At 40.9% G+C, this 22,893-nt stretch overlaps 3 protein-coding genes across 3 annotated transcripts; all 3 read right to left on the bottom strand.

The window, feature by feature from the left end:
- On the bottom strand, positions 760-6,948 carry LOC8071401 (suppressor of mec-8 and unc-52 protein homolog 2). The gene is made up of 12 exons (XM_021446623.1): positions 6,657-6,948; positions 6,495-6,565; positions 5,635-5,772; positions 5,486-5,535; positions 4,915-5,029; positions 4,135-4,183; positions 3,937-4,026; positions 3,159-3,227; positions 2,957-3,080; positions 2,294-2,643; positions 1,745-2,131; positions 760-1,267 (listed from the first exon to the last, which is right to left on the bottom strand). Exons 2-12 carry the CDS (start codon positions 6,539-6,541, stop codon positions 992-994), a joined length of 1,695 nt encoding a protein of 564 aa, XP_021302298.1. The 5' UTR covers positions 6,542-6,565; positions 6,657-6,948; the 3' UTR covers positions 760-991.
- Positions 7,306-11,877, bottom strand: LOC8071400 (meiotic recombination protein DMC1 homolog). The gene is made up of 15 exons (XM_002441661.2): positions 11,757-11,877; positions 11,525-11,654; positions 10,327-10,418; positions 10,096-10,167; positions 9,959-9,997; positions 9,693-9,750; positions 9,568-9,613; positions 8,926-8,971; positions 8,783-8,844; positions 8,617-8,683; positions 8,427-8,519; positions 8,277-8,345; positions 8,102-8,180; positions 7,846-8,012; positions 7,306-7,608 (listed from the first exon to the last, which is right to left on the bottom strand). Exons 2-15 carry the CDS (start codon positions 11,622-11,624, stop codon positions 7,564-7,566), a joined length of 1,035 nt encoding a protein of 344 aa, XP_002441706.1. The 5' UTR covers positions 11,625-11,654; positions 11,757-11,877; the 3' UTR covers positions 7,306-7,563.
- Positions 12,143-21,591, bottom strand: LOC8070341 (long chain acyl-CoA synthetase 6, peroxisomal). Its single transcript, XM_002441660.2, has 23 exons — positions 21,190-21,591; positions 20,202-20,262; positions 20,039-20,116; positions 19,814-19,885; positions 19,640-19,721; positions 19,428-19,533; positions 19,254-19,330; positions 18,802-18,846; positions 18,619-18,705; positions 17,616-17,705; positions 17,437-17,516; positions 17,231-17,324; positions 16,597-16,685; positions 16,408-16,496; positions 15,778-15,907; positions 15,580-15,698; positions 14,625-14,748; positions 14,450-14,536; positions 13,678-13,781; positions 13,512-13,597; positions 12,889-12,975; positions 12,694-12,780; positions 12,143-12,595 (listed from the first exon to the last, which is right to left on the bottom strand). The coding sequence occupies exons 1-23, from the start codon at positions 21,266-21,268 to the stop codon at positions 12,500-12,502; spliced, it is 2,049 nt and encodes a 682-aa protein (XP_002441705.1). The 5' UTR covers positions 21,269-21,591; the 3' UTR covers positions 12,143-12,499.

Genomic DNA, 22,893 nt, shown 5'->3' with positions numbered 1-22,893 from the left:
GCCCCACATGTCAGTGTGGGTTTGACGGGTTTGCGGGTGCAAGCGTTAAGAAAATCATGTAGCAATTTCGTTTTTATTTGATAAACATTATCTAATCATGACGTAACTAGGCTTAAAAGATTCGTCTCGTGTTCGTGCATTGAGAGAGATTCGTTTTTAGGCGTATTGTAGCATTTATTGTTTGTATTTGGTAATTATTATCTAATTACGAACTAATTAGGCTTAAAAGATTCATTCTATAAATTACAAACAATCTGTATTATTAGTTATTTTTTTATTTATATTTAATGTTCTTTGCATACGTCTAAAGATTTAAATGACAGAGAATTTTAAAAAAATTTTGAAACTAAATAAGGCCTCAGCGGCTACATCGAAGGAAGGATTCACCACCACATTGCAAGATTTTCATCAACAATACTACAATAGGCACACACAGCCCAGGGTAAACACTGGGACCGTGTTTAGTTCTTCAATGGAAAAATTTCGCAACACTGTAACACTTTCGTTTGTTTGTGGTAATTATTGTCCAACCACAGACTAACTAGGCACAAAAGATTCGTCTCGTTAATTCCAACCAAACTGTATAATTAGTTTTTATTTTCGTCTATATTTAATACTTCATGCATGCGTCTAAAGATTCGATGTGACGGAAAATCTTGAAAATTTTTGAGTTTTGGAGTGGAAGTAAACAAGACCTGGGACAAAGTCTTGACTATTCTCGATTCTCACCAGATCACAAAGGCCTCCCAATATGACTTCTTTGACAAATCGAACTCATTGTAATAATAAAGCTCTGCCTTTTCTTTTCTTATAAAATTACGTATACAGGCATACTTCTTCCATGGTTTCAGCTCAATAGCATCAACATAATTTCCTACCGGCCACCTTAAACAAACGCAGGATACAGCTGCCAGCTAAACATGGCACTGTAACTCTTCATACAATGTTCGCCTGCCTACTGTATTGGCAGGAGAAACAAAAGGTGACAGCTTCAGCCACGCTGTTTCTTCGAGCTAGGTAAATCATCATCATAGTGACCGCCATCTTCCGCCCCATCTTTCTCGCCCTTCTTCCTAGCCAGGATCTTGTTGATCTTGTGGAGGTCGTTCGTGAGCTTCTGGTCCTTATTCTGCTTCCTGGTCTTCCTGCCGTCCTGCATCTTCACCCCAAACTGGAAGGCAGCCTTTGGCATGGCTTCTTTCTGATCGTTGTACTTGGCCCACTCCTCTTCAGTCTCAAAGTCCCACCTGTGAAGACGGCCCTTCGCCTGCTCAAGAATTGTATATCAGAACACACTATAGAGATGATCCAAAAGCGCCAGTGATAAAAATTTCTGTATCTTTCCACAACAGATGTGATCATGGGCTTGAGTAAACCATTTTAAACCAAAAGCCACATCTATATAACAACTGAACAATAGAAGATGTGCAGGCTAAACAACCAGAACAAGGCAATATCAGGACAAGAGTCTTGGGATTATGCTCAAATACCAGACAGAATAGTAACTAAAAGATCTCACAAAAACAGCTAACTTCACTGTTAGTTTTCAGAATATTACATAATGAAGAAAAATGATGCAGAACAGTGCAAATCAATTCAAAAGCAAATGCAACATATATAATAAACATTAACTAAGTGATACCTAGCCCATCCACTGCGATTTCACAGAAACCCATGCCACAAGCATAGGCTTGCATTTGCAAGGGAACTTTTGTGCATATAAGATCTAAATCATTTTACTTACCCGTCCACCCATATCCATCTTCGATAAATCATCTTCATCATCGCTTCCTGCAATCTCATTATTATACTCCTGGTAACCAGGATAACACTCTGAGTAACTATCTGAAATAAAATTTGGATCTCTCTCCCGTGCATCTTTTTCCCTCAGCTGATTAAGCCTTTGATCATCACGTTTGAAAACAGAACCTAAACCCCGATCCTTGTCTGCTTGAGTCATGAACCTCGGATCCTGGGATAGACTAGGGTCAGCTAACACATCGTATTCCTGGGTGCTTTGCTGCACATACTGTTCTGGATAACCCAACTGCTGTTCTGCATACACATAGCTTGACCAGTCACCTTGATATCCAGCAGCTGCCATCTGGGCTTGAACAGCATCATACCCGTTCTGGCACCAGAAAAGATACCAAATATTACGACCAAGTTGAATAAAATGCAAATAAAACTAAAAACAGGTTATAGCAGGCCATGAACATGGAGAGATGACAAATACACCGCCAGCCTCTAACATTCAGTGCGCAGCTAAGTCACTTAACATTTGTAGGCTTACCTGCTGTTGCCAAGCTTGAGCAGGTTCAGATGGTGGTACTGGGCCATACATGGGTTCAGTGAAATTGGACTGCTTCTGATGGTTATGTGGGGATTCATCCATATCAGAAACAGGGCTCTGACTCATTTCCTTGTTAGGAACTGAATAGTCAACTCCATCTCCAACAAAAATGTCATCATCATCTGCTCTTGAAACAGGGACTGGTTGTTTCTCCTTTCCATTGAAATTATTGTTCCGAGGGGGTGGAGCTGGTGGTGGTGGCATATCTGATTGATGTTTCAGAGTAGAACCATTAATTTGGGAAGGTTTTACAGACTCATCATAGTCACCACTTGCCAAATTGCTCTTCCCTGCATATAGCAAACATAGTACATCAACCAGCAACAGCACATGAAGACAATCCTAAAAATAATACTGCAATACAATTGAAACAAAACTCATGCACCCTGACAAAACTAACAACTTTCCTTTTAGTTCAGTTGTGCTGTCCTAACGTCATGTTACCATGACAGGATGGAGTATATAATCTAACTAAAAATGTGTTAGTTCTTCCAAACAAAACACTTTAGTATATTTCATAATGCATTTACCATGAAAGCTTTCCTGTTCTCAGATTCTAACTTAACAAGATCCCTAGTATATTATTTATTCTCATGAACAAACCTTTTATATCTCTCTCCTTTTTCTTTTTCTTCAAGACCTTCCCTGATGATCCAAGCCGAAGGTATGTCATAATTTTAGCAATCCTGTCAAGTACAGAACCATCCACGCTAACAGTAACCATCTCCTGCAAAAGTAAGGTCATAAGAGAAGTTACAAAACACTCCAACATGTGATATGATATGCCGTCAGATTGTCAGAATACCTCTGGAATTGGGCAATCAGCTTTGCTCCTATGAAGAGTTGTTGGAATATCATTTGTTACTCCCTCCTCCTGATTGGATTATAAAAAGATAATTACTATGCTTTATAAGCAAAAATGTTCAAACCCCAAATAAAAGGAGACAGATGAAATGATACAACAAAGTTGGAATACAAAAGAAAAGAATTCAACAATACTGGCAACTTCATGAGAATAAGCTGTTCTGGCCCACCCCTACTCTATTCTTACGGAAAGGATATTATTTCTTGTTTGTGATTCATGGTTGCTATGATGCACCGCAATGACAATCGAATTTGCATGAACTGTAAATCATGCCATCAGAGATAAAGTAAATTAACACACTTGAATATAATGGAGCGTAATAAAATCACAAGACTATTCAGTTCCCAAGTGAGAAATTCAGGAAACTGATTGTTCTGCACTCAGGTGATCAGCAGAGAAACAGACAATTTCTTATCAAAGAATGAAACATAATCATGCATTTCATATACTGCAAAAGGCAATATATAAACATATTCTCAATTTCTCAGAATGCTTGGATATTTATACATGTCTGTAAGTATAAATGAACATTGATGGGTGATGAAAATAAAATAATGCATGCATCTGGTCATTTCTGTGGAGAAAACTAGGGAAATTTTAGTGCCTCAGTTTGTGATTTACAACGCATGAATATTCTGAAATGTACTATAACGAACTCCATTATATAATGAAATAAATATATTACTATATTCTATAGGAATACTTTTAAGGGGATTACCATGTTGTAAATAAATGACATCCGACCAGGAAGAAACAATTCATTCTCCTTAATTATGCTTTGAGGCTTTATGATCCATTGGTAGACAGACTGCAACCAACAAAGAATGAAAATCAATAGCGACGTTGTATTGACCATTAACATATGAAGGAAAAAAAAACTCAGTGAAAAGTGATAAATAAATAAAAAGAAACGTACCTTTGCAGTTGCAGTGCGGAAGGAGATTGCCTGATCTTCTTTTGTTGCCCTGAACAACAAAAGTGAAAGATAAGTGTTACGCTCCCAAAGCACTAGGTGCAACCGGAGTAGAAACATGAGGCCATTAACAAGTGTTGTTATATCTGAAACTGGGAGATGGATGGATATTATATTTTACATTGTAGCACAATATAGTTTACATTATAATGATGGCACGAAATGATATTTCGCTGAGATTATATTTAGTTGCTTACACACATTCCAAATGGAACAAAAAGTTATTGATTGTACAAAGAAAAAAGATCTTACACAAATCTGAGTTAGCAAGCCAACAAACCAGTTGTGCACAATGGCTTCAGGAATGCTGGCAAAGTTATGTAGTACTACAAGTGATCCAAATGCAAAATATTACAGGAGGCACAACCCCTTTCTTAATTTACAGTAGCAATTTACAGGAACAAGAAAATTATTCACAAATAAGACTCTTATAAAATTCAAGAGGTATGAAATTGGATCTATTAAATCAACTCAAACTCCAAAACTTGGAGCTAGCCAAAAAATGTTCGGTCTATATAATTGAGTCATCATGGAAACAATTTCAGTACCAGCTTGCTTTCTGTACAAGTGAATAACTGAATATCATGCACATGACAGTCACTATTATAGGCACACTACAGCATTCGAAATACAAACTGCATACATGAATTTTTCAACGCTACTCGAGGTTATGATCATATTAAGGCGAAAACTGTGATAACAAGACACAAGGCTGGCAATTACCTTGACTTTGCATCCTTCCCATCCTCTGCATCAGGTTTCTTTTCAATTTCACTCCGTACTTTGTGAAGTAGAGCATAGTCCAAGCCCTTGACCAGATGTGTATGCTCCAAATCACCTTAAAGCATAAAGTGGAAATGGAATATCAAATAGCAGCTCATAAGATGGAAACATAATGAGGGGCATCTGAGTCTCTGAGTCACCAGCCAATATCCAATATATAACGTCACATTATCTACCTTTACTTTCTATTTCAAGAATTCTACAATGACTAATTGCTTAGGTTAAAGGATCAAGTTGGTGGTAACTCTTTATATTTCACTTGGAGAATGATGTTCTGAAACCGAGGGTATCAGGCATTACCAATTTACCAAATTTATAAGACTATGTTAAACAACTCTCATCTTTACAAAAGTCATGAGCAAACAGCTCATGCACAGGTATGCCCACTTGTTCATACTTCATACACATAAAAAGCAGTACAAAAACAGAAGTAAGAAGTAGGAATGCCAAAGGGAGTTTTTTCACAAAAAGGAAATTATCTCCTTAAAGAAAGAATAGAATCACAACCAACCTCCGAGATATTTGCTTTTCTCAATTGAAATCTTGTGGGCATCTGCCAACCTGTGACACAAACATTGCAGAGATTAGGATTCCAGGAAACATAGAAAAACAACTAAGCACAGATGGAAGTGCCAGATAAATGAATGTGTGATCTATTACCTCAAATCAGTCCCAGGAGGTGCCACTGCATGAAATGAACCAAGTTCTGTAGGTTCATAATCTGGGTTCTGATCTTCGCGACGCTCCTTAGCACGATCACGATACCTAGGTGTCTCTGGTTCTTCTTTTTTCTCCTCTCTGAATGGAAAACAAGAGGTATTTAGGTTCACCAAATCACTTGTACAGTATGTAACATGAGTTCTTGTTCGCATCTAATTTGTCTTATCAGTTACTACTTTAACATGATTACAGATTCTGGTACATATCCTAAAAGGCCGAAATAGTGTACAAATTGTATCCAAGACCATCATAGTCCCTGAGTGTGGGATCCTGAATATTTTCATAACTCCCTTGTCTTAGCACGTTAGCATTTTAATGCAGTTCATCTGCGTCAACAGCTTGTGACATGTACGCAAAATAGACTTTCGTGGAGATGGATAGTATATTATTACAGACACAAACACAATGATAATTATTTGGGATTTTGCAAAAGAGTACAAGTAAAAGTGAATCACCACCAAAGGGTGAAGGTAAATGCAAGTAATGTAGCAGATGGACTAGGTGACTAGAGGGTTAAGCTACGACAGCAGTGGTGTAAGTGTAATCATGCTATAACAACAGTAAGAAATTAACAGCACCATCAAGAGCTGTGGTTTCACCAATGAATTTTTCTGCATAATAAGTTTCAGACATATGAAACGCAAATAAGCTCTCCCCTTCCCAGCGTCATTCAAAAAGCTGTTTGCATGAACAGAAAGACAGCAATAGATGGGGGACGATCTCGACAAGAACTAACTACAGTTAGTTCCTAAGAAATATGCGCGGAACAAATAAAGTAAAATGTACTGTCGAGCGCTTACTTCCGCCGCATCATCTTCTCCTTATAGTAGTTCTTCTTGGACGACATCTTCTCTCCCTCTCTTCTGTATCCCTAGAATCATTTGAGGGGAGAAATTAGAACATCGACGCAAAAATTATAGGCGCGGCTCACAGACTCGCCAGGAGACTCGGTCTTAGGGTACCTGCTCACAGTAGCTACGGCGGCGTAAGATGGGAACGAGCGGAGGCAAGGGAGCAGACGGAGTCGGCGGCGTCGGACGGCGCCGCGGCGGGAAGCGGAGTGGCGGAGGCAAAGCCGGGCTGTGCCGGTGGGAAACCGAGCGACGGTGGGAGACGCGCCGCTCGAGGGTGGGTGGAGGCTAGAGAGGCGGCGGGAGACTGGCGCGCCGGGGCGGGCAGGGCGGCGGTGCCGGAGTGACTTTTTCGATTTTTGCCCTCGGATTCCTCTGGTGTTCGACGGGGCGGGTTCAGGATTCTCTGTTGCTGGAGTCACCTCATGACACGTAAACGTAATCCATTCTAGTGTCTTGGATCGAGATCAGACGGTCCAAATCAAAACAAGTGAGAAATGGACATCGGACAAATTGTGCTGGATCGAGATGACGCACGTGCAATTTTTACTTTGTTTTCAAACCCGTATCAAAAAGTTTTTTTTGGCTGACACATGAAGAGACACGACCACCTCACCTCCACCAACAAGAGTGGCGATCTACGTAAAAGAGTATATCTTCTTTACCTTCCCTTCAGTGTCAATCAAACCAAAACTAACAAGAAAGAAGCACAGTGCCATTTACGCATGCATGTAGATGGCCGTGCCTAGCACTCTTTTGGGAAGCCAATAACACAGTAACATACTCCCTCCTGCTCCATAAGAAAACATGTACAACTGGTTCCATCTCAAATTCCGTGCCAAAAATAACCCAATGGGAGGCCTAAGCAACACAGTGTTGCCTACTTTTTTTATATCAAAGATAAAACAGAGTAACATTGCGGTAACTTTTCTCGGTGTGCACTCATGCAAGCTATGAACTTTAGTGAAGAAAAATGAACAATCTTCTTGAGCAGAAGCACTATGGCTGGAAAACCGAATCAGTCTTTTGCGTCCATGATTCCACCTGATGTAACCTGGAAAACGTGCTACTGGTCAAGGGAAACAAGTTACATATATGTATCACATTGATGAATGATGATTTATATCATCTAAAACATTCAGTCATGGCAGTTAGCAGGTAATGTTTCACTATCACTAGAGTTTGCTTGCTATGCAGGTCTAAGCAAGGTAATTTTTAGCTAGATTTTACCAAGCTGAAAGTAAGGCGATCATTAGCACAAGCAGTAACACATGGACCATCAAAGCAAAAAAAAGGATATAGCTTCTCCTTCAGGAAGGTTAGGAGCATCGAAGATCTTGCAGACACGCTGCTCGCCTTTGCCTTTCCTCAGCATCAATCTGATGGTGGCAGCATGCGCCAACACATGGCCACCTGCTGGTTTCTTTGGATCAGTTATGAACATACCGCCACCTGGATCAGCAATCACTGGAGAACAAAAGGGAGACTGCTTAGTATTTGAAATTCATTGATCTATAAAATAAACTATTGGAATTGATACATATAACAAAGCCCACCTTGGTTGGTGATGTACACTGCAACATTGAACTCCTCAGCAATCTTGGTAAGGCGGGACAGCATCTGTGCCAGCTTTTGCTGCAATTTCACAGGGCATAAGCAAGCAGATAAAACAGCACCCTTCAACATTTTTACGAGGTGCCTACTACCATTGAAATGAATTGATGAGAATACCTGACGCTCTGCAAGTTCACCCCTGCCACTGAAATCAACACGGAATAGTGCAATCACAGAATCCACAATCTGTTTCCAGGACGATAGAAATACCATATGAGCACAGCTGAGATTATCAAAACTCAATGCACATTACAGTTTCATGCCTACCAGAAGCCTGAAAGGTTCTTCAGCCATCTTGGCAGCAAGGCCCAGGAGCAAGTTGTACTGGTGCTCATAGGTGTATGCACGAGCATATATGATCTAACCAGAAACAGACAAATTGAAACAGCCAATTTGGCCTGTTAATCATGAAATGAGCTAATACAAATGGGAAATATTAAATGCATGGAATTCATACATTGTCAAGAACAGCATTGGCATCCATCCCAAATCTCTCAGCAATTGGCACAATGCGTTCAGGTCGGCTGAAAGCCCATTAAGGAAACAATTTGGAGATGATAGGGATAAATATAAACTCTTGAGAGAAACAGCTTGACAAATTACTCATGAAATTCCAAAGATACAATGTTCCCTCAGTGTCAATGTAGGCAACCTTCCCATTCCCCCCATGCATGTGGATTGGAAGCTGCATTTTCATCAATCAGAAATAAGAAAGTAATTTTGTTGCTTCTTTGTTTCCTCACAAAATTTGATATGGGGGATGAACCTGAGTGGAGACACATAGGGTATGAGCCAACTGGGTCTTCCCTGACCTGCAAGACAACCAGATGTCATGTATTTCATATTAAAAAGCTAGAACTGAACTCAGAAATATAGTTACAAAAGCACATCATAAGTCAACATTCACTGTGACTAATTGGCCATTCTCAGTACATACTTAAGAATTTCTTTCATGTAAGAGGTTCGCGCGATTGTGTGTTCTATACAATGGCAAATTGTTCCCAGTCCCAGCAATAGTACACAACAAACAATTGTTTCATATACTGTTCAATTTAGAGAAAACAGAGATCCCACCTTAATTTCATTGCCATTAACGAATCACTTCACATCAAGAAATTGTGTTCGTGTGGTTAAGTTAGCAAAACAAAAGCATGATGATTAGAAACTATAAGATGCACTGCTAGTGCTAGCAATATCTCTGGAAGATGAGACAACAGAAAAAGGCAGTACAAGAGGGTTGGAAAGGTTGTATCATCGACCTAAATACACTAATACATAACTGAGCTAGGCCTAAATACATTTATTACAAGTGTGACCCCATATCATAGCATTCTATACACGTAATATGGCTCCTGCAGCAGAACTTCAGAGAAAAAAAGAAACAACAGGAACAAGAACATCAACATACCGGAACTCCCCGAATGCCTCTGTGATGCAAAGTGTTTCAATCCCTCCTTCAAAATTTAAACATGTCCATCTATTAGACTAATATGATGGCATGACTGATCACACAACAGATTTCAGATATATTACCGCCAAGCAGCTCATCAAGTGCCTGGCTCCCAGTTGTAATCCGAACAACAGACTTCCGCTTCAAATAAGCCAAAATAAATCAAACAGCCTTAAAGGACAATGCGTATGAGAAGTAATTAAAAGTGCTCAACCAGATTCAATAACTAATCAACCTTTGTCAGTTAGTTTACATACTACAAGCAGTCAAGCATTGGTTATCACTTATCAGACACACCAAACTGGTAAAAACCATGCAAAGATTAGTAGCTTAAATACAATTTTCTTACCTTGAGAAGGAGATCATTTCCTGTCATGAAACCCTGGTTCTGTGACAAACAAACGAGAAGAGAATTTCAAGATACCATATCATAGAGAACTGGTTGCATGGAAGTTTAGAAAGCAAAACAAACTTAAAGGATCAAACCAGAAGTTTTTCAGCTGCTTCGCAGATCTTATCAACTTTTGCTTCAGATAAACCTTTGATTCCTATAAGGTTCTGCAAGGTGATCCATAAATTAGAACAATAGCGATATGTTCAGAATATTGAACAAATGAAAGCAAGCATGCAAGTGCCACAAACAAGATATGAATTTAAGCACCGTGCAACAAGAATTCAGACAGACAGAACATAGATGTGGGTTTTGGGATTCAGAACCTTTTTGGTATGCATCATTAGGCCATTGCAAGTGTAAATCCCTGCATCCTGCAGCTTCTTCACGTCTCCTGCATTTATCCCCTGAGAAATCACTGTGCCAAAACAGATGCATGCACTACAGATTAGCTTGAATGCAGGATTTATATATGCTGAGAGCTCAAATTAATAGCATTGAACCACACAAATGGAAAATGCAACACAAGGTGAATCCTGTTTCCCAACAAAATATGAACCCGAGCCTAAAACCTAAAACCCTGAGAGCCCAAGTACAACGGTAGCACACACTGATTAAAACAAACTAACAGCAGAACTTCCATCAAACGTGGGGAAAACTAAACCTCACCAATTTATGCCATAACGCATCACTAGCTTATTCCCAAAACTCTCGAAATTTTTGGGGGAATCAGAAGGGGCGCAAAACCCCACCACCCGCAAAAACCGACAAAAACCAAACAAAGGCCGAGACCAAGCTCAGATCACACCAACGTCAGTTCGAAAGCAGCACTAAGCCACCAATACGGACCGAAATTCCCGAATCCAGAAGTGAAACGGCTGCAGTCCGCCGTGCTCGGCGACTGGAGCATCGATCGATCAGGGTGGTCCACTGGTACGACACAATCACACAAACGGAAATAATAATTGCTAGAGAAAAGTATAACCACACAAAAGTCGCAGGATAGATTGAGCTAATTTCAAATTTCGCTGCACTTTGCTGATCATTTTGAGTGAAGTCGTGAACTCAAACCGAGGCTAAATTCAGACCAATCTATGCAGAAGCAACGGTAGCACACACTGATTAAAACGAACTAGCCGCAGGATTTCGAACAAACGTGGGGAAAACTAGAACCCCACGAACTCACACCACGATGCAACACTAGTTTATTCCCAAAACACTGGAAATTTTGGGGGAATCAGATGGGACGCAAAACCCCAACTACGCGCATGCACCCAACAAAAACAAACAAATCCCACGAACATCACTTCGAAGCGACACCAACTCGGACCGAAATTGGCGAACCCAAAAGCGAAACGTGAGAAGGCGGAAACGATCCGCCCGTCGCGGAAGCGACTGCAGTGCAGCATCGATCAGGGTGGCACGCAGGCAGGATAGGAAGCCGCGCGCGCGGAACAACAGCACGAACAAGTAATATGCGGCGGGAGGCGAGACGGGAGGGGGTGGGGGGAGGGCGCGACGTACGCTTGTCGATGGACTCGAAGCACTCCTCCTCGTCCTCGACCCTGTCGGCGTCTATGAGCTGGAGCTGCCCGCCCTCATCCGCGTGCTTGGACGGCGCCATGTGCGCGCGGTGCCTGCACTGCAGTAGCGCCTAGCGCGATCGGGAGACGGAGGAGGAGTTAAGCGCGAGCGCGGCGAGTGCGTGGTATGCGAACGGCGGCGAGAGTGAAGAGAGAGGAGCGGCGGCGCGTACCTGCGGCAGCAGGAGGAGGAGGAGAGGCGGTGGCCGCGAGGCTCGTGGGGTGGTGGGGGCTTGGTGGAGGAGGGGCAAAGCGGAGGCGGGCGAGAGACTGTTGGGGAGAGAGAGGGAAGAAGTGGCGTGTCGTGTCTCGTGTGCCGATGCGTGGGGTACTTGAAGGCTGGCTGACTGGCTACCCGGACCTTCTCGCTCTCGAACACCCAGCCCAGATTAGGATGGGCCGACACGATGAAGTGGACCTGGACTTTGAGGCCCATAGGAGGCTTCCATGCCGGCCTAGCCACAGTCAATTGAGCTTTGCAGTCGTTTGCTTTCTACCCTCCACTACGTATGCATGATCAGGCATGAATCAACTTGCTATGCAACACCATACCATGATGTTGAATTGAACTGTGTCGACATACGGGGGAAAAAAGTACCGAACTTTTTGCTATACAACCGAGACGAACTGTTTACTGTTTACATTTGCAGAATTTTTTTTTCCTATATGATGTATCTTCCATTGAGGCTAACGTGGCACGTTGGGCAAGGGCAAAAATTTCAGTTCTAAGTTCATAACGAGGACCAATATTCATCATTCTGCACCAAGCACTGCCTCTGTCTTGTATAATTCCTCATTCTTCCTGATCATTGCAGGAGCCATTATTTGCTGCGCCAGTAAAAGATTAAGTTATTTTGTACATGATCTATAAACCTGTATATGTATCACTTCTCCTTTCTGACCATTACACAGGTGATCACAACTTCGACCTGGGTGCCTCTGCCTCCCGCAACTCTGCATACATATCTGAAATTTCCTTTGCAAAGTACGTCTTGGCTTGCGGTCTTTTGACCTGCAGAAGTATTGGGGATGGGAGTATAAGTCATAGCCACTCAGCATTTCATCAGTTTGTAAATTTCCTCTAGAGTCACCAGTGGGGCTTGGGCCTACCTTGAATGTTGGGGTGAGGAGACCATTCTCCACTGTGAATGGCTCAGCAACAAGCCGAACAGCTTTAGCAAACTCAAAACCTCTTAGCTGGTACAACAGGGCACAGAAAATCAGTAAACGATCACAGTGCAATTGTTTCACTTGGATTGAGCATTATAATTTGCTACGTAGGTCAGAACAGAAGAGAGAAGAAACCTGCGCTTCCTTCCCAACAGAATCCATATCAGCCAGGACAGCAGCTCTTGCTCTAGGGTCTGCACAAAGCTGTCTCAAGTCTTCACACTACATGTTAGAAAAGGACAGTTTAGAGCATAAAAAAAACCTGTGTACATGTTGAGTTGCTTGAAGGTCTATCTGTGCTGAGTTCTACTTTGAGGGACAGTGGACAACATATCGACGAGAGGAACAGGTTACAGGCATGAAACACTCAAGGAATGTGCAAGTGGCAATAACACGGTACAGTTGGATAATATTTTATCTAGTGTGATCTATTGGGCGTCAAAATAGTTGAAAAGTAAACTGGCTCTTTAGGATGGAAACTAATAAAATTCCACCTGATCTACACTTCCTTTGGACGACAGGGCAAAGCTGAAAACAGAGGATTCAGTTTTCAGCAGACATGCACATGCTAAGAGGCAGTGGAAGAGACTGCCACAGTTCCATTCGATATATGGTTCAACATTTCGACCAAAGCATAAAATGGAAAACGAATACCAGTTTTCATAATTGTAAATTGGATCAGTGTCAGAACTACTTAGACATTTTTTGGGGGGGGCGAAATAAATAGATTGCAGACGTTATGATTAAAAAACTTTTACCTGGATTCCTTCAGATGCAGCCCAAGCCTTCAAAACCTCTGGTTCAACTGCAACAATACCAACTAAGAAAGAGTTTAAACTGTCACCTGCATCCAAAAGAAGAGATTTAGAACATGGATGGCCATAACTGATGATCATGTAGCCAACATAGAATCATAAATATTACCATATATAAAACATTGGGCAATGAACTTGCATTTGGCATAAACATTTTCAATCTTCTCTGGAGCTATGTATTCTCCTTGAGCTAACTTGAAAATGTTCTTTTTCCTAGAATCCAGGAAAAATGTAAGGCATTAGTAATATAGGAAGAAAAATAGCGAGATCAAACAGCGCCTAGGGAAAATGTATATCAACAATATAGCCAAGGAAAAGTGCTCAGCAAGAACACAAGTTCTGAATGGATAATGAGCTTTTGATTCCTTGGTCATTCAGTTGTACAGAAAAGCTGGCACGAGCAAAATGAAGGAATCTTCAATAATTCTGTTATTTTTTGGATGAGCTGCACCATTTCTATTTTCCAATTCAGTTATGTAGCTTTGCAAGGCTATATATGTTTAGCTTTGTCATTTGGATCTATTTGAATTACGCTACTAATATTATTGCTATTAATATGTTATCAAGTACATTATAATAGAAAATGTATGGACATGAAAGCAAAAAAAGAAAGTTTACAGCAAGTTTCGGTTTGTTCAATCAGACTTGTCTCATAAATTTCTCTCCTAATCAAAGAATTAGTTCAAACTTGGAACGTCACACCAGATAGTAGGTCTATTCTAGCCCTAGATTCAAAAGGCTGTAGAGATTATTTTATGACGATTTTAACGGATATTGTGTGGAGAGTCCAAGAGAACCAAAAATATAAATTGCAAATTATCGTGGCAATGAGAGCAAAATATTGTAATCTTAATTCCAAACAAAACAGTGCGCATTTTTACCTATCAATAATCTTTAAACGCCCTCCAGGTAGCCACAGACCTATGTCTCCAGTGTGCAACCAACCATCTTCATCAATGACTTCTTTTCTGTAGTTTTTTAAATGTATTTATTGATAAATTGCAGTTGAAGCTCATTCAGTACAAAAGTAAATTTAAGTGAAGGATAGAAATTTACGTTTGAACTTCATCTTTATAGTAACCATGGAATACTATAGGTCCTCTAACACAAATTTCTCCACGAGGATAAGGTTGATCTTCGGACGTATAATTCATTTCTGGGACATCCACAAGTTTCACCTCTGAAAATGGAAAGACAAAGGTCTACATTATGAAACTGTGAGAACAATGCAAAAGCACAAATGCATACCCAATTATTTTGAATATGGATGTCATTTGATTAGTGTCATGGGAAAGAATATTGACATCTTTCTTAAGAAACAGGCTGCTTTTATTCCAGAAAAATGACCCATTCAACATGGTGACTACAGGACCTTGCTAAATGGATGACCTCAAGCACGTTAGACTTAAAACTTAAAAACAACCCTTGAAAATGGGTGCAAGGCATAGAAACACTAATTTAGGATAAGTTTGTTCAATGCAACTAATCTCAGTGAACATTTATTGGATTTTCAAAGCACCACCATCAAGGCATCATCAATATAAGATAAGTAACACCCAAAAGTTTTTTAAAAAAACAAATAAAGGCCTACCAACTTTAGCATGGCTTCTCTATGAGTCCATGAATATTATTATTATTGAGTTGCATGCACCAACTAGTTCAACCCAAAAACTTAAGCTGATGGGGAGAGGTGGGCAATTCACTTATATTCCAACACTCCCCCCTCACGTGGAGGCTCCCTCAGGCCTCAGACGTGGAATAGGAGCGAGCAAAAATTATTTTATTTAATTGCGCTAACCAGGATTCGAACTCGAGACCTCTGGCTTTGATACCATATTGAGTTGCATGCACCAACCAGTTCAACCCAAAAACTTAAGCTGATGGGGAGAGGTGGGCAATTCACTTATATTCCAACAATTATATTATAAATTGAATTCATGGACAATATTTTCAACACAAGTGCAAGTTCCAAGCAAATTTATTATATCCTTGAAATTGAAACACAGCTTACCACAAGATGCAATCGGAGATCCAACATGACCAATTGATCTGTCACCAACATCCATTGCAGATATAATACAGGATGTCTCCGTCATTCCATAGCCTTCAAGAACTTCACCACCAAAGCATCTATAGAAATTTAAACAGTAATTGTCACTAAGCTAAGTTCCAAAAATCATCCAAGAGAGCTCAGAAGAAGACAACTTACATCCTCAGGAATTCCATGACATCTGCTGACAGTGGAGAGGCACCTGAACTCATAAGTCTCACTCGTCCACCAAGCCTAGCTTTTATTTTGTTAAATACCAACTTATCCCACACTGGGGATGGATTTTTCCCTGATAGCACAAAGTATAGAAGTGACTAAGTTATTAAGTGTTCAAGTTTCGAACAGTAGTCTGCAGTGACAATTTTTTGAAAACAGAGGAAGTATCTTACTTTTTTTTCTCAAACATGCAGGAGAGCTGCATATCTTATATTAAAGAGAGAAGAAAATGGTCTCTTCATGGACCTCACAAACAAACTCCACTAGAATTATCTTACTAGAAGCTACAGGAACATCGACCATTTTCTTCCATACAGATTGGGTCAGTGCTCTTGCTGGCCCTTTTGGGGGAAAAAATTGGGTCGAAGTTTCTGCGCAGTGAAAAAGGAAAAGAAACCTAGCTACCCAGGAGGTCTCCTTACCATTTAATTTACTAAGTTCTGCAAGTAAATTATCCATGTATGACTGATTGGTTGTATCAATACTATGCTTCACTATGGATGCAGAAGAAATTCTCATAACTGTTATCCAAAAAAACAAAAGTAAAGGCAACTAGTAGCATCCTGTTCTTACCATTAAGGATTGCTTGTCTCTTGACATTGTATGCAGTATGAAACAATTTTTCTTTCAGCCCACCAGACTCCTTCACAGCATTTGTAATTCTACACATCGAATAAGCAACTAGTAGTTAGTAGTATGAACAGAACTTATCACTTCACGAATTTATACTGAACATAGAATTTAGTGGCATAGTTTTATTACGCGGTATAAATTCTGTTATATAACCGGGGGACACTTGCGAATATTGTCGGTCTCAAAGCAGCCAGATCATCCATGAGCTTCAAATTATCCTGGGATTTAATGTCGTAAATAAGATGAAAGAGTCATAATGGTAGATTCGTAGGTAACACATTATGGGATGCAAGTACAGATGCATAACTTAGAAATGCCACATAAAATGTTTGCTTCATACAGACTAGCAAATAAACAGGAGATAACCATGCATGGGTATAGTTATCTGTTGTGGTGTCGAACAGGAAGTCCACAGAAGGAAAAGTTGATGGTGGGCGGAGCGTTACAGTGACCAACAAGGGGACATAACAACTGCTGAGTGAATTTAATAAATTGATAAAATATTTTAGATCCTTCACACTGCTCTACAGCTAGTCTCTGAATGTGAATTATCCAAAGCTTTAAAAAAGGCCATCCAAACAAAGAGCAACTCAAGTGCACAATGTGTATTTTGCAATAGATGATCATATTCCTACAACTACAGGCACCAACTTATAGATGAACCCTTAGTAGTTTAGTGTTAATTCTCAGAATGCACATCAAAATTGTTCTGTAGTTACATAGTTATATAGATACCATTCCAAATAAAGTTGAATCTGCATACCCCTTGGTAGAATCCAATGGCAACGCCACAGTGCAGCGCAGCAATCTGGTTAACCCTCTCGTAGATGTGAGCCAAAGGAAGATATGAGATATACCTGAGGAGAGTGATCCACAGAGTTATTGTCACAAATGTTAAGAGCTGATGTGAATTGGATAAGTTGATCAAGCACAAACAATTTTATTTGAGTGTATATGCAAAATACTAACACATCGGAGGGGTAAAACTTAATGTTCAGGCTTGATCCTGCTACATTTGCAATTAAGTTCTCATGAGAAAGAACAACTCCCTGGGAAAAAAATGATATCCAATATCAGAGATCTGAAATGTACAAGTAAAAGAACTTTGCTGATGAAGCAAAGAGCAATCAGAAGGATGGCCAATTTACCTTTGGCGTGCCAGTAGTGCCACTAGTGTAACAGATAGTGGCAACATCTTCAGGCTTTGGCGGACGAAAATGTTGAGGACTGATCTTTCCCTGAGTTGAAGAATTGAAGGATTAGAGCAAACAGGGGCGCACAATATATAGGAGCAAGTGGAAAAAAGAAGGTGATGTGCCCTTCTTTATTCAAAATTAAAACACCAATGACAATGTATTAACAACTTAAACATTCAAATTCCATAAACGAAAATTTTAATATGGAAATGCATACACATTTGTATATATGTAAAGTAAAGGTAATTTCCAGCTTGAGCATGCTATGTATGCCTATAAACATCAAATGCACGTATGTCTATAACCATCAAGGAGAACATTTGATCTGTAATCTCATGTGTACTTTGCATACAATGAGTAAAATGAGAACTACCCTAAAAAAACAAGTAAAACAAAAACAACTGACCTCTGCAGCCATACAGGCATGCAAATACAAAAATATCAGGTTAATCTGAACTGGAAGATTCAGTTTTGCATTATAAATAGATCTAACTTCCACACAACAAAGGATGGAAAAGAAATCATGGCATCCCATGTACAAAATCTAGGAACATAATATATAACATAAGTACATATGTGCTGGTTAGGTGTTAAATCACATCAACTTTATAAGGGCCAGACTCTTGAAGCACATAGGCAAGGAAAAAAACTAGAAGAAAACAGGGAACCAGAAGGACATGGGATACTATAGTTGAGTGCATCTACAAATCCGACTTAGGTCATTCCAGATTAATGAAAATGAAAATGGCTGCCATACAGTTGTATCAAAATTCCTTTAAGTTCAAGTACATTGAGAAATAAAGGTATCAACTTCAGTAAAATCATGCAGTTTATGAAGGCAACTTATGCCATGATAGATTTCATGTAGTGTTTGGAATAGTTAAAAGAAAAAAAAATCAATAAATCATCATGAGCAAAACTCAAGGATGAGCAAAGAAAAAAAAATCATGAGCACCTGGATGAGCAGCTTGGAGTAAGTTATGATTTCCACTCCAGTAGTTACTGGCGTTGATGGCATATTTGCATCGTCTCCACCAACTACCTAGACAAAATAAACTAGGAAAATTAAGGAGGAAAGGTCCTTGAATAATCATGACTGTTGCATTGTGTCTGTCAACAGTAAGCAGTCCAGACTTACCACTATAAGCCGAACACATGGCATTTGAGCTATAAAACTTAACAGCTGCAATCAAACGATAACCATGAGCAAAATAATAGTCGTAAGTTCGGTCTTCGTCTTCTAAATGTAGAATGACATAATACTATAATAATGTGAAGTTGAAAGCTAAATGGCATCAATAAACCAAAGTAGCTTTTTAAAATAAGAACAAAAGGTTTATTCTTTAAATATCAGGCCCCAGTATCCACAAGATTAACCATATCTTTCATGTATATGGGCCTGCAAAAAGGTTGGCATGCCTGCTTCTTGTACCATACTATACAATGTTTTTTATGCTAGAGAAACCTGTTATCAGAGTTATACCAGTACAAAAAAAAGAATGGCCCAAATCCCTGGAGCAGTTTCAGCAAATTTTATTTTAGGAACTAGTAATTGTCGAAAGTTGAAAGAGAGAGGTGACTAAAGCTCACAATGCTTAGAGTTTGAGGCACACAGAATATAACTTCCACCGCTGCGTGGTTCACAATGAATTGAACAGCATCTGGGCCTGAAAGTACAAATGTACAGTACAGAAAAACTGTCACTAGACAAATCGTAAATGAACAAGAGAACTATAGTATAGTCATTCTGTGTTGTGAACATACCGAGAGTGTCATAAAGTGGCACAGATACATATGAATATGCAGAACAAGCATGGTCAACTATAACCCACTCAGGTCTGTTTATAAAATACAGACCAATGCATGCACCCTGACTCCAAATAGAAATATGTTTGGCATAAGCTCAAATACACTCGGAGAAATCTGTTTTGTTAATAACAAAAGGATCGGTGCTTGTTCGGATCATGATGACTCACTTCACGAACTCCATGATAGATAAGACCAGAACCTACTGCAGTCCTGCTCGTGCTAGCTTCTCCGTATGTCATCCATTTGTAGCTACAACATTATTTGTCACTTGCACGAATCAGTCTGGATAAAAAGGACGCTGCAGGCAATAGCAAGGCATGTATTAGATAGCAAATCCTTACTCTCCAATTGTTCCATCTGTTCTGATTCTTGTTCCCAGGTATCTACAGTCTGTAAATGTCTCAACTGCGTACCTGCAAAGTTTGGGAAAATGTAACATTTTGCCTAAAAGATTAGTAGATTACGACGATTTTTCACGAAATAAGCAACAGAACTTCTCACAAAAGTTAGATGGAAAATAAAGAGATAAAAGGTCAGATTGAAGAGAGGTGATCCCAGCTTCTTACGTGAAATTATCATGCAGTGTTCCAATGTCTGGGGTGTCAGGATATCTACTTATCAACCTCAGAGGTGAATGCGCAGACCTGCGAGACAGAAACAGGAATCACGAACCGGCACAGGAGCCGCAGAACAACACTGTAGCTCATAATAACAACACGAAGTACGTACCGGTACACGTTCCACCTGCCAGTTTGCAATTTCTCAGGGAGAACGACACTGTAGCCCTGTGCTGAAAAGATTACGTAGAGTGGTCAGTAACAGTAATCTGTTTCTGAGGACACTATATGTTTCTGAAACTGGGACTGCACGTTGTTATCTAGGATGGGCGCACAATGCCAACTGCATGGTCAAACCAAACAAGCGCAAGTTGAAATGGAGCAGAGATAGGGTTGGTAGTGGCCACTGGCAAATGTGAAAGAACGGACGAACTGTGTATGGAACAGGTAGCAGCAATATCATATACATGTATCCTGAATTAGTACTTCAATTCTGGTTGTGGGCATGAATGTTAGTGATGATTGTTTAGTGTAGACTAGTGGCCTTGCTTGATGATATGATAATATACGAAGATACGGAGCTTTTCCGAAGGCAAAAGCATGTGTACTTTTTTTAAAAAAAAAAATTACCGGTACAGTATAAGCACTTAAACAAAAATGTTCACTCATAGTTTGTTGCGCCTTTCGTGACAGTCAACAGGGATGGGAAGGATACTATAGCCACTTAGGATGCATAGCATAGCAGCACAGTACTGCATAACAGAGGTCAGAGGCGCACAACTGACACTAAACTTGCCCAGACGCCTTAATAATAAGGAGTTTGACTTTTCATCATAAAAAAAAAAACAAAGAGTTTGACGAGATCCTGACGCTGACAGAGCACAGACATACTAGTAGATAGAGTAGAGTAATAAAAATAAATAAAGCGAAAACTCAATGTTGCAATCAGCCACACGCAACATCTACCTACGGATCCCCTAGCAGGAGCTAGCAACCCCTTCCCAATCCATTCGCGTATTCTCCGTCGTGAATCGTTGAGACGAAAGCTGAGCCGGTTCGCGGCGGACAGAACCGCAGGCGGCGTGGCGGAACGGAAGCTGACGGCAGGCGAGAAGGAACAGGGAAGGGAAGGGAAGGGGAGGGGAGGCAGAGCGACGCACCGTGGACGTACTCGGCGGCGGTGGGGTTGACGGCGAGGAGCGGCGTCGGGCGCTGGAGGTGCGCGGCGTCGTCCTCCATTGCGCGCGGTTGGTGGCTGCCCGGTGGGGAGTAGCGGCTCTGCGACGGGCGGATGGCGGATGGCTGTCGGTGGGGGCGGGGCGTTGGGAGTGGAGCAAGTTGATTTGGCTGAGACTCTCCTTGCTATTGGGGGACGGACTTGGGTTGCGTTACGTGGAGGGCAACCAGACGAGGAAGGAAGGAAGGGAGGGAGGACGGTGAGGAGCACAGCGGCCGCAAGCAGGCAAAGCCCAAGCAGAAGAAATGTATCTACTCGGATCTCCCCCTGTCTCACGATGAGGATGCCGGGAGGGAGAGGGACTAAAAATTTGTTTCCGGTTCGGGTGGCGTGGATTTCGTTTTGCGTTTCCGACGCTTTTTCTTTTTGGGAGCCGTTTGGACTTTGGAGAGCAGCAGACAGGGCGCTGAGATTAATACAATTCGCAACTAGTCTATCTTTTTACTGATGATGGAATGGTGGGAGATAATATTCTTATCTTTTCTTTTTTTTTTTTGAGCAAGAGATAATATTCTTATCTGGATGGCGCTGCTTGCGTGGGCGTCGCCCGCCGCTGGCATGGGGATGATGGGCCGGTCCGGCACGCCAACCCAAAGCCTGTCGCCTACCGCTACCGGTGTGGAAGGAAACAAGTAGCGACGGGCCCGTCAAGTTGGTTGCCTGCCTCCCTCCCGCTCTTGCTGGGGGTTGCCACACGCGAGCAAGAGCAACAGCCGCCACACCACACGTTCGTCACAAATCACATCAAGGCCCTGTTCGTTTACGTCGGAACAGGCCGGGAACGGCTTCGAATAATATCTGGTTTGTATAAATTTGTGAACGGATTAACAGGAACGCCTCCACTACTTCACAACGATGGTGTCGTGCTCGTGCCACGAGTTCCAGCGCTGCAACAACATGAATCGTGCGCGCGTCAGTGTGTCGATTTTGGGGTCGCGTACGTGGCACTATTTCGTGTTGATAATCCTTTTTTCCATTTAAAATTTTTTGGAGTGCCAATACACGCAATATAAAAGCTCAGAGAGTTAAAAAGACATGTGTTTTTTTTAAAAAAAAAAATGCTGGTCATACAATGCGAGCCAATCATCATTTACTTCGTGACATCTGCGCCTTAGTCTTTGTCCTGTCACTAGTTACTTGTCTTTTTCATCCTTCTCCTCCCCTCCTCTTCTCTCCCTTTTTTTCTTTATGTGTGGAATCATCTACTCACACCTCATACACATGTGGCTTCTACAAGTACTTCTCACAATTAATTGCAGGACATCTATCTTTTCCATACCTTAGCATTCGAGACTACGGCCTTGTTTAGTTTCGAAAAGTGAAAAGTTTTCGGTACTGTAGTATTTTTGTTTGTTTGTGACAAATATTATTCAATCATGGACTAACTAGGATCAAAAGATTCGACTCGTGATTTACAGCTAAACTGTGTAATTAGTTTTTGTTTTCGTCTATATTTAATGTTTCATGCATATGCCACAAGATTCGATGTGACGATGAATCTTGAAATTTTTTTTGTTTTCAGTGTGAACTAAACAAGGCCTACGTGCTAGGGAGGCTATGGTGTCAGGGATGGCCCTCGAAGCTCGACGAGAACGTGCCAAAATTAAGGCCTTGTTTAGTTCACCTC

Source organism: Sorghum bicolor, chromosome 8 (assembly GCF_000003195.3).
Source record: "Sorghum bicolor cultivar BTx623 chromosome 8, Sorghum_bicolor_NCBIv3, whole genome shotgun sequence".
NCBI lineage: Eukaryota > Viridiplantae > Streptophyta > Magnoliopsida > Poales > Poaceae > Sorghum > Sorghum bicolor.
This window is presented reverse-complemented; position numbering and strand designations above follow the sequence as displayed.